This window comes from Epinephelus lanceolatus, chromosome 22 (assembly GCF_041903045.1).
Source record: "Epinephelus lanceolatus isolate andai-2023 chromosome 22, ASM4190304v1, whole genome shotgun sequence".
Lineage (NCBI taxonomy): Eukaryota > Metazoa > Chordata > Actinopteri > Perciformes > Serranidae > Epinephelus > Epinephelus lanceolatus.
This window is the reverse complement of record NC_135755.1, coordinates 3615965-3631392: the sequence shown is the minus strand read 5'-3', so window position 1 is coordinate 3631392 and position 15428 is coordinate 3615965. Positions and strand designations below refer to the sequence as shown.

General features: G+C 42.4%; 1 protein-coding gene across 1 annotated transcript; it reads left to right on the top strand.

Annotated features, from left to right (window-relative positions):
* The first annotated feature begins 1691 nt into the window (after positions 1 to 1691).
* Positions 1692 to 14309, top strand: LOC117245981 (myelin-oligodendrocyte glycoprotein-like). Its single transcript, XM_078164321.1, has 3 exons — positions 1692 to 1809; positions 11855 to 12202; positions 12352 to 14309. The coding sequence occupies exons 1-3, from the start codon at positions 1761 to 1763 to the stop codon at positions 12534 to 12536; spliced, it is 582 nt and encodes a 193-aa protein (XP_078020447.1). The 5' UTR covers positions 1692 to 1760; the 3' UTR covers positions 12537 to 14309.
* Positions 14310 to 15428: the final 1119 nt, after the last annotated feature.

Below are 15428 nucleotides of genomic sequence, written 5' to 3'. Positions count from 1 at the left end.
CAATGTCCTTTCCCTGGATGTTCACCGGTGTTGGGGGGAGGAGTCTGCGCCTGCGGAAATCCACCACCAGCTCTTTGGTTTTCCCCGCGTTGATCTGAAGGTGGTTCCTCAGGCACCAGTCCACAAAGTCCTGGTTCAGTTCTCTGTACTCCCTGTCGTCCCCATCTGTGATGAGGCTGACGATGGCAGAGTCGTCAGAGAACTTCTGCAGATGACAGGTGGGGGTGTCGTGTGAAAAGTCTGCAGTATAGAGGGTGAAGAGGAACGGTGCCAGCACCGTCCCCTGCAGGGCCCCCGTACTGCAGACAACCAAGTCCGATACACAATCCTGGGTCCTGACATACTGCGGCCGGTCCGTGAGGTAGTCCAGCCGTGATGTCTGGGCCAGGGGAGGGGCAGACTGATCAAATCTATTGAAGAACAGATTCAGATCATTCATCCACTGCTGGTCACCTCTGGCCTGGGAGTCTAGTTGTTTGTGTCCTGAGATGGTTTTCAGACCTCTCCAGACTCCGCTGACGTCACTCTGCTGCTGCTGTTCCTCCATCTTCTTTTTTTTCTCCTTCCTTTCCCCACCTGATGTTTCTCCGTAGCTCCTTCTGCACAGCCTTCAGCTCCTCCTTAGTTCCAGAGTTAAAAGCTCTCCGCTTCTCCTTCAGGAGAGCTTTTATATCTGGAGTAATCCAGGGTTTGGTGTTGGAGAAGCAGCGTACAGTCCTGGTGGGTACGGTGCTTTCCACACAGAATTTAATATAATCCATAATGCATGATGTCATACTGTCAGTGTACCTCCCACACAGTGGTCTCAAAGCAGTCTTTCAGGGCCTCCTCGGCCTCCTCAGACCACCTCTTCACAGTGTGGGTGGTTGCTGGTTCCCTCTGCACCAGAGGTCTGTAGACAGGCAGAAGATGAACCAGGTTGTCATCAGCTCTTCCCAGGGGGGCAGGGGGGATGAGTGGTATGCCTCCTTGGTGTTGGCATAAAATAAATTCAGTGTTTTATTGTGTCTGGTGTGGCAGGAAACATACTGGGTGAAGGTGGGCAGGGTGGTGGATGGACAGGCGTGGTTGAAGTCCCCAGAGATCAGAAGGAGGGCCTGAGGGTGCTGTGTTTGCAGCCTACTTGTAACAGAGTGGAGAATGTCACAAGCAGACTCAGCTTTAGCGGACGGGGGGACATACATTGCTACCATAATGACATGAGAAAACTCCCTGGGTAGATAATATGGTCTCATGCCAACAGCCAGCAGCTCAGTGTCCCTGCAGCAATGCTGTTCCTGTATAGTCACTTTTCTTATTTTGTGTTAGTTTTAAAGTATTTATGTACAAATCAAAATCTACCAGAAATATGTAAAAACTTGGCACATTCTCATTTTATGTAAGTAAAATTTGCCGATGAGTAGCATAAGATTAATTACAAAGGACAAAGATTTATCATTACATACAAATCTTGTGATAATGTCCTTCAGACCGACTGTGATGATATGTCCAGTTTTTTCATAAATATATTTTTCAAAATCCCTCCAAAACACAGATGACACAGGGCAAATACAGAATAAATGTGCAATTGTCTCTGATGTGTGCCAAGTCCTGAGCCCCTGAAGTAAGGTTCCTTTTTACTGGTTAACGCTGCCCTGAATGCATGATCCTCCCACATTACTGCGCCACAGACTATAAAGACATCTGTCAGGCAGTTCCCGCTCACAGCAGCAGATCAGCGCTCAGGCAGCGTGACACAGAAATACATCCTGCCAGCTCTCATGGCTGTGTTCGTGCTCCTGTTGTTCCTCCTGCATCATGCAGCTTGTGGTAAATATGAGCTTTTATTATGCAGATTCATGTAGTTATGAGAGCTTTTTGAGCTGGAATGTGTGATCGTGTTTAGAGCACATAGAAAGGATTATATACAAGTTAGTTCCGACCGAGTAATTTGATTGGACGAGAGGCATTCCCCGTTAATTAACCAGCTGTCACACTCGCTACATTGACGCAAACTGACACTATAGCGTTACACCAGGAAGATGGATATTTTCCCCAAAATTACATTTGAATTAAATTATGAGTGTCGTCAGGAGAGGACGAGGAAAAGGAAAGCCACAGACCTCCAGGTGTGTTTGTGTAACATCAGCCGATAGTTTGTTATGGAGTCCGTGATTTCCCGTGACACTTACAGATGTTTGCGTAACTGTGCTTGGATGTTGTTTTATGAGGCTCTGGTGTCTTTCAGGTGTCTCTGTCTTTAAAGTTACACGGCTCGGCTTTCTCTCACATGCATGCTTCCTCAAGTGCTGATATAGCCTAGATCGGTCGTGTTGCTGCGGCACGTGGCGACTTTAACTTTTAAACTTTTATACAGCACGTCTTTCTGTTCAACGTCGCCGTACCTGAATCCAAAGTATGATAGTATGATGTGATAATAGACGTTGGGGTTTTTTTTCGCCACCAACTCAGCCTGTTCATGGTCGAGCTCATGCTCTTCTTCAGTGTCTGTGTTGGTCACTGCTGCACGCTGGCTGCACGCACCAGGATAGCTTGTGGGCGTGATGCCAACAACCTCCACACACTACAGGAGAGGCAGTCACGTTCACAGGCACACACGTTAACATTTATTTAGCCTACATTAAATCGCAAATCGCAGCCTTTTATGCGGTTATGTAATCACACAGCCTGACATCGCGATTGCGATTAGATTAATCGTGCAGCACTAAACTGTGTCAGAAAAAATGGCTTATAAACACTCGACTGGAGCAATGAGCAACCACATTCAACTCAAGCATTTGGATGTTAACCTGCACATTCACATTGAATGGTGCATAATGCTTCACAATTCAGCTGCAAATAATGTTTTTTGAGATGTTATATTATTTGTTAAAGGTTGATTATGTAGAATGAGCAGAATACCGCCATCTAGTGTCTAGATCGTAGTCGCAACTACAAAAAATAATTCCAGCAGTCGGGTTGCCAGGTTCGATGCCAAGTGTGTGAAGTCATTAGCCTGCACCATGTGAAGTGATGAATCATACAGGGTAACGACTAATTTCAACTAATCAATTCATTTTACAACAGTATTTAACATTAGCCTAGCTATAGGTCTATATATATATATATATGATGTTATGTGTGGTATTTATTCAGTTTTGGGAAATCACGATGTCTAGAAGGCATCAGTGGCTGCATGAAGCGGGCTCAAGCCCCCGTTCCGCTGCGGGCCACGTCGGGTTGGCGACTACTTCATTAAACTCAATCATGTTGTAATTAAGAAATCCGCTGGAATTTTTTTTCACGGTCTGTTTAGAGTTACTGAGTTACCTATTACAAACACTGCTAACAGCTACCGTTTAGCCCAGCTAATCTATGATAACCAAGGAAAGGACGACATCAGACCTAATAGATAACCATAATTACAAAAATGTGCACACAGAAATAATAATGTTTGTTCAGTCATTGTGTTTATAGACTTTACAAACATCAGATTAGTGTAAACGGTTAAATGTCAGTGGGGGGATCCGGGGGTTTCTCAATGAGGTTAACCTGTGCCGGCTTGTTAGGTGCTTGCTCATATTTGAGGTGGGATGTTTCGCTGTATATAAAAGTTTTTTTACCACGCAGAGTGCACTGCAGACGCTAATGTTTGTGTCACTTTGTACCGAGTCAAAATCAAAGTAATGTCGGTACTTCCAAGCATTAAACGCTGCATGGTCCTGCTCTCTCCTGCACTCCATGTTATCTGTTGTTGATCTACACATGTCTGTTGTTTACCACTGACGTCGCACCGCTCATACCTGATTGTCATGAGACAGTCTCACATAATCACGGTTTATAAAGCAGTATCGCAGCCTGCTTGCGGTAAATCTATCTTGAAAAAGTAAATTGACCATCAGTGCCGACAGGTAACATTAGCTAAGTTAGCAAGTGAGTTAGCTTACCGATCAAGGAGAAAAGTAGCCATTTCCATGTGCGTTCTTATGCCGTGGGAGCCCTTTATTTGAGTCCATCGAGCAAATGCTTTGCCAATATTAACTCTCGTCTTTGACCTTCTCCGGTCACTCTGTTGCTGGGATGGATAACGCACCGTTCTCCGGGGCTCTAAAGCAGCTGCTGGACATGCAGACTCCATCATGCCGAGCATAGAGACCGTACTTGGCAACCGGCAATGCCCGGCCGCTATTGGCTGGTACGATGTAAACATGACGTCATTGTCAAACCCATCAAAATTTATAAAATTATTTAATTCAGACAAAATATAATTTTTCAAGGAAATGCTATGCTTTTATTCTGCACCCCTCTAAACGCACTGTGGATGTATTATTTTTTAAAAAATTATAGCTTTTAATAATTATTCTACATAATCAACCTTTAACTTTAAGTGAGTTGTCAGATAATGTGCAGGTTTACATTCATACTGCACGCAGCAACATGCCTCATTTCTAAGGGGTGCCGTTTGTAAAGTGGCACACGGTGAAAATAACATCAACATTTTGCCACATTTAGCTTCAATGTTTAAAAAAGTGTTGTGAATTTTTTAACGTCACCTTTTACCACATTTACAGCAATATTTGTTAACTTAGAAATATATTAAATAGTTAAATCTAAATATTAAATCTAAATCTATATGCTAAATCAAAATGTTAAATCTAAATATTAAATCTAAATGTTCTGGGTGAAACTAATTATTTAGCCATACCTGTCAAGTCTCCCGTTTTGGCCGGGAAACTACCGTATTTTACCCCTCTTTCCCGTAAATCTCCTGTATTATAATATAATTACAAAAAAAAACATTCCTCTGCCTCTCCAAACTGAACTCTGTCACTAGCCTCGCGACAACTGCCACCTGCAGTAGCCTGGGTGGCAGTTGTCGCAAGGTTAGTGTCGACAGTGGGTCTGGTTGACAAGTGGAACACAGTGGAGGCTCATAGTGCTCTGTGGCGCAAGATAACGGCTTACCAGCAACAGAGAAGTCTGACTCCAGGTCCAGTAATTTCCTCTTTCATTGGTGTCATGACTGCCCAGTAGTACCTGGACAACCGAGCCGTGGCAGCACACAGGTATGTGGCGTGTCAGAGGAGAAACAAGCCATTCACATTTCTCTCTTTGTGGCAGGTAATGGTGCCGAAAAATTTCCCTTATTTTCAAATCCAAAACTTGACAGGTATGTATTTAGCGAATAAGCAAATTCACACCCCCGGTCACCAGAAGTACCAAAATAAAAGCTCGAGATGGTCAGACTGTGTTTGTAGAATCAAATAACGAATTAAAACCAACTTATCGGGGGAAATGAACACTTGAACATACATTAGCGTGATAATAACTACCTAAAATAACAAAAAACCTGTTTGGAGAAAGTTTATTTGACGTGTACTTTGAGTTGTTAGTGTCCCTTCAGGAATCGCCTGGTTGTTTACAAATACGTCCGGGTAGAAAACCTGGGGGGTATTCCATCAAGCAGGCTAAAGGCAAATCCAGGCTTAAATGGCCAAGTCTGGTTAATGTGAGCCAGAGTTCTGTTCCATCAAAGTGGCTAAGATTAGCCTCACATCGGTAACCATGGAAACCATGGTTCTGGCTAAGCCTGATACATCGAGCTAAACTCCGGTTTCCGTTCCATCAAACTGAGCCACAACTCCGTTCCATCAAGGTGGTTAACCTGAATCCCAGCCTAGTAACCATGGTAACTTATGATGCCGGGCAATCCTGGTCTGTAGCAGGATAAAGGTGAGGATTAGCTGCATCTATGATCAAAAAATGTTCAATTGACAAGAACAGACACCTAAAAGACAGTTCTGCCAGTGCTTTACACACTCACAACTGTCATGTGATGATAAAATAATATGTAGATCATAAAATATATAACATACTTAATCAAAAAACATTAACTATTAAAAAACAAATTAAAATGTAATAAAAATAAGATAATAATAAAATGAAACTGAGGCATTAAAAAAAAGATTGTACATGAATATGTAATTGCCCTCCATCCCCACCCCACTGTGTTTCCAATTGGCTAGCAAATTCACAGCCAATTAAGGTCAACTGACAATGGCCAGAGAAGGAGAGGGACACACCCAGAGAGACACAGAGACAGAGCAAGAGAGAGTAAATTAGGAAATAATGGCATGCCCCTTCATCGAGGATCCTGTTGATGAGGAGGCCCACATTGTGCAGAGGGCCTTCCAACCACCACCAGCCCCAAGGGTCTTCCAGGACAGGACCAGCCCACTGATACAGACAGACTCCAATCTGTGGGAGAGGTACCGGTTCAGCAGGCAGAGCATAGTGTATCTATGCAGTTTGCTGGAACCACACATTATAAAGGTCACACGCTGCAGCCAGTCTCTGACCACTGTGCAGTCAGTCTGTACTGCACTGAGGTTCATTGCTAGCGGTACATTCCTGTATAGTGTTGGTGATGCTGAGAGGCTAAGTAAGGCAACTGTTTGCAGAGAGGTAAAAAGGTGTATTTTCTATTCATTTTGATTATTTCTAGCATCACCATACATCATGCATAGGGCTTGATTTGTTCACATTAACATATGGTTATCTTTTATATTTATGAATTAACCATGACACAAAGCAACCACATTAAAATGGGACACACACCATTGTGGTCTGTCTGTTCCTCATCCTATAGCACATTCCATACATTTAAGGGGATTTTCCTTATTTTGATATAATAAGGGATAGAGCTCACAGGTGACTCCCACATGATGAGAAATAGATGATGTATTCACTATCACCTGCATTCACTTCATAGTTTTCCTCATCTCCACTGAACTGATGGATTTGCTAAATGGAATTTTCTACAATCAATAGATAAATGTAATGTGATTATTTCCTATAAACTGATCATTTCTGAAATGTCATAATCTACAATCAATTATGTGATAAATGCCATGATTCACATAAAATAGTTTGATTAAATGCATCATCTGAACTTTACATAGGAATCAGTAGATAAATGTGATAAATAGTCTATCACTAATATTAATTTATACATTTGGTGAATTTCATTAGGCATACTTGAATTGATAGATTTAACAGGTGTTCTTATCTACATATATTTTGTCCCTTTGATGCTTATAGAACATGATATTATGCTGAATTTTCTTTGTCACTTGCGCATTAAGCCTGTCAGCAATATTCCGCCACGCCACCTGCCTTTCTTTATTAATCGCTGCAGTATTGACCTTCTTCCTAATCATGTCCTTATAGTCCTCATACACTTCCATAAGGAGCGTTTGCTCCGCCATAGAAAAAGCCTCCACTCGCTCCTTTCCTTTGCTTTTTGACATTTTGCAACATTTTCGGCACTCGACTAGTTTGGGCTTTTTATTTTCCCTGGGCGCGTGCATGAGCTGAGGCTTAACAGGTGAGGCTTGAATTAGCGTCAATTGGAGCCAGCTGATTTCACTTGATGGAACGGGTTGGAGCTAGATTGGGAGTTGGGGTTTAGTCAAACTTCAAGATTACACCTTAGTCTGGATATTCTTAGCTACGCTGATGGAATACCCCCCGGGGGGGGTACCTTAAATCACTGCACTCACCTTGGATTTGGACAAGAGTGTGTGCTGACCCGATCACTAAATGGTGCTGACAGTGAACCTTATCGGTCCTTCACCATGGGGCTTCAGAATATACGGAGGACGGGACTTCAAGAAAGCCATAACTGTATCTGACGTTGATGGAATATCATGCATTTATCACATCACTGATTGTAGATTATGACATTTCAGAAATGATCAGTTTATAGGAAGTAATCACATTACATTTATCTATTGATTGTAGAAAATTCCATTTTGCAAATCCATCAGTTCAGTGGAGATGAGGAAAAGTATTAAGTGAATGCAGGTGATAGTGAATCAATGATCTATTTCTCATCATTTGGGAGTCACCTGTGAGCTCTATCTCTTATTATATCAAAATAAGGAAAATCCCCTTAAATGTATGGAATGTGCTATAGGATGAGGAACAGACAGACCACAATGGTGTGTGTCCCATTTTAATGTGGTTGCTTTGTGTCATGGTTAATTCATAAATATAAAAGATAACCATATGTTAATGTGAACAAATCAAGCCCTATGCATGATGTATGGTGATGCTAGAAATAATCAAAATGAATAGAAAATACACCTTTTTACCTCTCTGCAAACAGTCGCCTTACTTAGCCTCTCAGCATCACCAACACTATACAGGAATGTACCGCTAGCAATGAACCTCAGTGCAGTACAGACTGACTGCACAGTGGTCAGAGACTGGCTGCAGCGTGTGACCTTTATAATGTGTGGTTCCAGCAAACTGCATAGATACACTATGCTCTGCCTGCTGAACCGGTACCTCTCCCACAGATTGGAGTCTGTCTGTATCAGTGGGCTGGTCCTGTCCTGGAAGACCCTTGGGGCTGGTGGTGGTTGGAAGGCCCTCTGCACAATGTGGGCCTCCTCATCAACAGGATCCTCGATGAAGGGGCATGCCATTATTTCCTAATTTACTCTCTCTTGCTCTGTCTCTGTGTCTCTCTGGGTGTGTCCCTCTCCTTCTCTGGCCATTGTCAGTTGACCTTAATTGGCTGTGAATTTGCTAGCCAATTGGAAACACAGTGGGGTGGGGATGGAGGGCAATCACATATTCATGTACAATCTTTTTTTTAATGCCTCAGTTTCATTTTATTATAGTTTTGTTTTTATTAAATTGATTTTGGCTTTACTGTTATAAGTGTTTGTTTAATTATCTTATTTTTATTACATTTTAATTTGTTTTTTAATTTGGTTTCCATGGTTACCGATGTGAGGCTAATCTTAGCCACTTTGATGGAACAGAACTCTGGCTCACATTAACCAGACTTGGCCATTTAAGCCTGGATTTGCCTTTAGTCTTAAATTCATAGAAGTGATTACGGCTGTCATGGTCTCATTTCTTTATAAACACAGTGACTGAAGACATCTATGAAAAGCATCTTCATAAATGGGTAACCTGTTGAGTTCTTGACTTGTTTTCACTAGCTTTACTTGAACTTATTACACAGTTAAATTATACATCATTAAGTGAAAACATACAGAAGCAGACATGTCTCTTTAGAATTTTTTTTTAATTTAAATACAAAAAAAACAAGCTAATGATAAAAGTGACAAGTGTGCATTGAATGTGCAAAACTAAAACTTCCCATGAAGAAACACACTGGTGTCAGTCTCCAGCTTCTGCAGCAGGACATCATTCAGGTCCTTGCTGTGCTACTTTGACCTCAGCTGCTGGATGGTGTTGGCGAGCTGCAGTGGAGTAGCGACGTTAGCTCGTAGTTAGCATCGTCTTGTTCGATGGCAGATAACTCTGTAGACCACATGAAAAAGAGCGCTTTAAACAGTGATTCGTCGACTGCACATTATACAATGTTTAGCCAACTGAAAGTGGGGCTGGTAGGTGAGCCCATGGCTAAGTAACTTGCTAACGTTAGCTAATGTTAGCAAGGCTAACCTGTTGATCAGTTAACATTAAAGCTATAGTTGGTAATGTTGGAGAGCTAGCAAGATTTGAAAGCGGCACCTCCTCTAAGCTCCACCCCCTGCTCCCCCTCCCGTCAGTGCTCCGTCCAAAGCCACGAGCCCAGACATGCCTGAACGCGCATCCTGCAGTCAGCAGAGCAGAGGAGAGCCGAGTAAAATAACAAATCCCCCCAAAGCAAACAAATAATTACCTGTCCAACAGAGAGACAGCAACCTCTGCATCACTTTTCAGGCCCTTCAGCTCCCTCAGTTGTTTCCACTGTTCAAAAGCTGGACTGCTGTTGATGTCTGGTTTGTGCTGAATATATGTGATGAGTGCGCACAGGGAGGAGGGAGGCAGGGACAGAGGGGGGCTCAGGCAATACGAGACATGAAGGCATCTGATTGGTTCTTTCCATAAGCACCGAATGGCAGGGATTGGTCAGAGTTCTTACAGGCCTGCAGCTGCCACAGAGGTCGGATTTTTTTCATTCCTTTTTCTGAACACATTATGTATTGACTACTCTCAGGATGGAAGGACCATTTCACCCAGTGTAACAAAAAGTGTTTCTGAACAGGATTACCAACTATGGCTTTAAGCCAAGAAGACATCACAAAAAACAACAGCTGTGTCCCAATTTAGGTCCGCATCCTCCGAGGGACGCAGGCCTAAATTGGGACACAGCTGTTATCTGAAGAAACTGGTAAAACTAAACAACTACGTGCAAGGCAAAAATGTTCGGAAAGAAATCTTCCAGGTCCGTTTGCGGCAGCGTTACGCTTTCGTCCACCATCGCCTCCAGCGTTCATTGCAGTGGCTGGGCGGCTCAATAACCCCGCCCCCTTCCCCGTGATGTATGTGGTTCGTTCTTCTAGTCCAGCAAAGAACTGGTGCCACTCTGGAACCAGTTTTTCTGGTCCAGAGCCAGTTCTTTTGTCAGTCGAAACAGAAAAATCGGTTCCAAATTAAGCACTGCCCCCGAACCAGCACTGGAACTGCTTTAGAGAGCACTTTGAAGGCCCAGTTTATAAAATGATTTTTGTTTGTTTCTTTGCTTGTTGTTTTCTTTTTTACTGTAGATAGTTACTAAAATGAGTCATTCTCAGACAATACAATACTACTAAAAAGTAAACCAATAATAACAATAATGAAATAAGCAGAAGCATAAATTCAGATTATTGATGTGATATCAAGTGGACCTGTGAGCTGTCTGTGCTTCCAACACAGCCTGTGAGTTACACACACAGTCACAAGTGTTGGCGTGTAGTGTGGAGCAGCTCACTGTGGGAACATATGATGCGCTCACATTGACTTGTGATACTATCATCGATCATGTTTTACATCAAAGGTTAGAGACTTTTTTTTTACAGCCAGGTAACACGAAGGAAGGCTGACTCTGTTCAAGTGATGTCACATTACACCTCTGTGGTGTGGAGAGGCCCTCTGTTTACACTAGAGCTGCACCATATTGGGAAACATTGACATTGTGATTATTTTGCCCCCAGTGACAATGCGATTTATATATATATTCTTTAAGGATGCATTATTTTCCACCAGATGACTTCAGTAGCTCTACTTTGTGAGAATTAATCATTCTGGAATTATGAGGCTGATATTGCTTTGAATACTGATTTTTTTTTTCTTTTGTCTTAGCTCTTTAGAAACTACCGTTATATTATTTGGTGCTATGGACGCTTCATATCCAGGTCAATTCACACACTTGTGAGTAAAGTAACTTATAAGAGGAGTAGAGAGGGCTCCGTCTGATCTCTTCATCAACTAAAGTTATATTATTTGGTGCGACAGACGCTTCATATAATAACATAACAATATACTATTTAAGGTGTTATACGGTGAAACATTTCACCTTATAACGTAATGACTTATATTGTTTACACGACGGCATGTCATTTCTGTCTCTACATGGTCGCACCTTTACAATCCTCCTGTGCTCGATGCACACACACACACACACACACACAGGTGAGCACACTAGAGTGCGGCTAGGGCCGCATTTTCCTGAGCCCGAGACATTTATAACCGAGCCCGGCCCGAACCCCCAGCATGGCACTGTGCACGCAGTCTATGGAGTGGAGCCTGTGTTGTGTTCAGGTGTTGTCACGTGCTGTTTATTCTTAATTCCACTAAATTAGACATCTTTTGTTGGTCAGTCATTCAAACGGAAGCGAGTTTCCCGCGCATCACTCGGCAATTTAAACGTGCATGCTTAATTTAATTAGGGTGAGCCACATCGCAAGCTGCGCCATGTAAATATTGCACACGTGTACATCGTGATGGCAATGCTTCAAAGATATATCATTCAGGCCTAGTTTATACTGTGGTGTCCTTTTGACTCTGGATGGTTATTATTGTTTTTCAGACCAACATGTGACAGTGCACCCTGGAGATGACGTCACTCTGAGATGTGAGGCTGCTGATGTCTCCATCAGAGCTGTAGAGTGGACCAGACCTGACCTGGAGCCACAGTACGTCCTCTTTTACAGAGATGGACACTTAGAAATAAAGCAACAGCATCCATCCTTTACAGGCAGGGTGGAGCTGGAGGACAGAGAGCTGAAGGACGGAGACGTGTCTTTGACTCTGAAGAATGTGACCAGCAGCGACTCTGGAACATACGAGTGTCGAGTTAAATCAGATGGATTTACACGTACAAAGAGAGCCAACATTGATGATGATCCAATCAGAGTCATCTACCTGGAGGTTACAGGTGAGTGTGTGGAGCTCAGTGTGTGTGTCTGTGTATCAGGTTGGAGCTGCAGTTTATTCCTGAGAGTCAAACATCAGAAATACACAAGACAAATGAAGGCTGTTCAACTAATCACACATTTACTGACTCTGATTTATTTCTATCTGCAGATTCAGAGGATGGAAACTCCACTCCTATACTTGTTGCAGTAGGAGTTGTTGCAGTGCTTCTTGTAGCTGCTGCAGTGTTTGTTGCTGTCTGGAGATATAAACGACGTTCAGACCAAAGATCAGAACGGCCTGCTGCTGATGATGAAGCAGGAACCGATCAGCTCATGTGTACCTCTGCTGTTTGAGACTGTTCCTCGGGTCTGCGCCTTTGGACCAAGGACACAACAAAGACTGCACCTGGAGCCACAGCTCTTTCCAGCCTTCTTCTGCTGACTAACAAAAGCCATACACTACAAAGCGACTCTTTCTCCCATCCACTCAAGGATCGATAACATAACACTACTGGACACAGCATCATCACAGCTGTACAGGCTGAGACCGTTTAACTCTGTCAGTTGTGATTTAATGCTGTTTACTGAGTTATTGTTGTGATTATTGCAGTTAAGTCATTGGTTAGTTGGCTTCACCAAAGCTAAGTGAGGTTTGATAGTTAATGCTTTTCACAGACAGAGTCTTGCATGCAGCTTAACATCACTGATCCAAACCCTTTTGCAACACATACCACTCATTTACAAACAAGCTTTCAACAGAGCTACACCCAAAGAGGCATCTCAAAAGCCCCGTTTCCACCAAGCAGTACGGTACGGTTCAGTTCGGTATGCTTTGTTTTTGTTTCCCTAGTGAAAAGTTGTGGATGGTAGCAACAGAAGCGTTCCTCACCGTCCCCATGTTTGGTCCCCCCTCTGTTGGGGTACCTAGTAGAGGCTGACATTTTCACAGGATGGGAATTCGTTTCACTGTTCGTCACGTGATTGGGACGGGATGGGAAAAAAAGTCAGCGGGAGCGGGCAGGACTGGGAATCATATTAGGCCCGTCGCGATATGCGATAAGTCGGTTAACTGCACGGTAAATTAAAAGGGATTAATTACCATATTCATGCATGTTTGTTTTCCCCGTCTCTCTCCACCAAAGAGACTGGACGACAAGAGCGTTCACTGCCGTGCATCGTCTGGCACCCAGGTGAGTTGGTTCATTAGCGTAATGAACGGAGGGAAAGCTCTTGTCATCGAGTGTCTTTGTCTCACACACACACACACACAGTGCGATCTTCGTGAGGGGGAGACAAAGCGGAGAAGAAAAGAGAATTGAGCGTAAGAGAAAGACGGGGAACTTGTTTCTAAACCAAACACCACGGCCCCTGTGTGGGAGTGTTCTGGATTTAAACCAAATGACAGAGGGGAGCCCAGTAATTTGGATGAGCTGGTGTGCCGGGTTTGTTCTAAAACCATCTCAACAAAAAGAGTGAATACGACCAACTTACCTGCACACCTGAGAGTGAGAGACTGACAGTCTGTTTTTTGTATTTATTTATTTATTTTGGTATTTTTATGCGTTTTTTCGGATATTTAAATTTTTGTAAATATTCTTGTTAAATAAATGTTTATTTCTCTTTAAAAGGGTGCACTTACATCATTATGCCTTAATTATCATTATATATGTTTAAAAAATGGTTTAAAAACAGCAAAATTACAACAATAATAGAAACGGTCTTAAAAGCACAATAATACGCAATATTATCGCTTATCACAATCATTTCTGACGCAATTAATCGCCCAGCAACATTTGTTATGGTGACAGGCCTAGCATAATAACAATAGTCAAGTGTTTAATAAAGTAGTTGAAACTAGCTCCACCTCCAGCAGCTACAACAGTAACATGCTGCTCTAACACTGAAGCTTCAGCATTAATAATTTAATGATGTCATATATAATAATAACAGTCAGAGCAACCAAACACTACTTTTACTGCAATACTTTAACTACATTTTTCTTTCTCAGAACTGGTTCTTATGACGTGTTGTCTGACCACATCAGAAATCAAATGTGTTTGTCATTCTGAACAGCATCAAGGTGGAGTGAATGTTAAAATAATTAGGCAATAAACATCAAAACACAAATTGCACAAATGTGTCTGTTTTATTTATTGTTTTTTTTTTATACCAGTAGGTGTTTTATGTATGTTTTTTATTGTCTTCTTTTGCACTGTGTGGGCTGAGCACCCATAATTTTGTTGTACCCTGTACAATGACAGTAAAGTCTGTTCTAGTCTATCCTATATTTGGGTTTGTATTCAACTAAGGTAGGCATTGTGTGATCCATGTACTGTATTTTTTTTTTTTTTAACTGTAACTGAAACACAACACGGGAGCGGGATGGGACAGGAGTCATTCATGTGGGATTGGGACGGGATGGGATTATTTTTGTGAGAGTGGGATGGGACAGGACTGAAAATCCGCTCCTGTGTCACCCTCCATTGAAATGTCAAACTTTGAATGGGCATATCTCATGCCCCGTATGTGGTAGAGACATGAAACTTTGCACAGAGATGCCTCTCCTCATGAGGAACAAATTTGACTCAAGAACCCATAACTTCCGCTTATATAGATTTTCCACCATTTTGAATTTTTTGAAAAACACTTCAAATGGATCTCTTCCTAGGAAGTTTGAGCGATCTGCATGAAACTGGGTGAACATAATCTAGGGACCAATATCTAAAGTTCCCTCTTGGCAAAAGTTGGAAAACTTACTAAAACTGAGCTTCTATAAGGCAATGAATATTGCGGAGGGCGTGGCTCATCACATAAAGGTGTATAACATCTCAAGGGTTTCACCCATCACCACGCAACTTTGTAGGCATATGACCACACATAATCTGAGGGGACCCCTCCATTATTGACCCCATCAAACAAAATGGGGGCGCTAGAGAGCTCATTTCTTATCTAGGCCTAACCGCCATATGGATTTTTACTAAACTTGGTAGATATGTAGAACAGGACGCCTCAAGGTGACTGGAGAAATTTAACTCTAATTGGCAACTGGGTGGCGCTATAACAACAGAAAAATGCTTCAAAATGGCTAAAATGCGACCGATCGCTGTGGCTCCCCCTGTGGACCAATGTTGGTGTTGTTTTCTAATGTTTGGTATGACTAAGTCATGGTATGGTATGCTGTACATAATCACGGAAACTGTCAGTGTGTCATTCTGTCAGTCAGTCATTCTGTCTGTCCCACGTTTT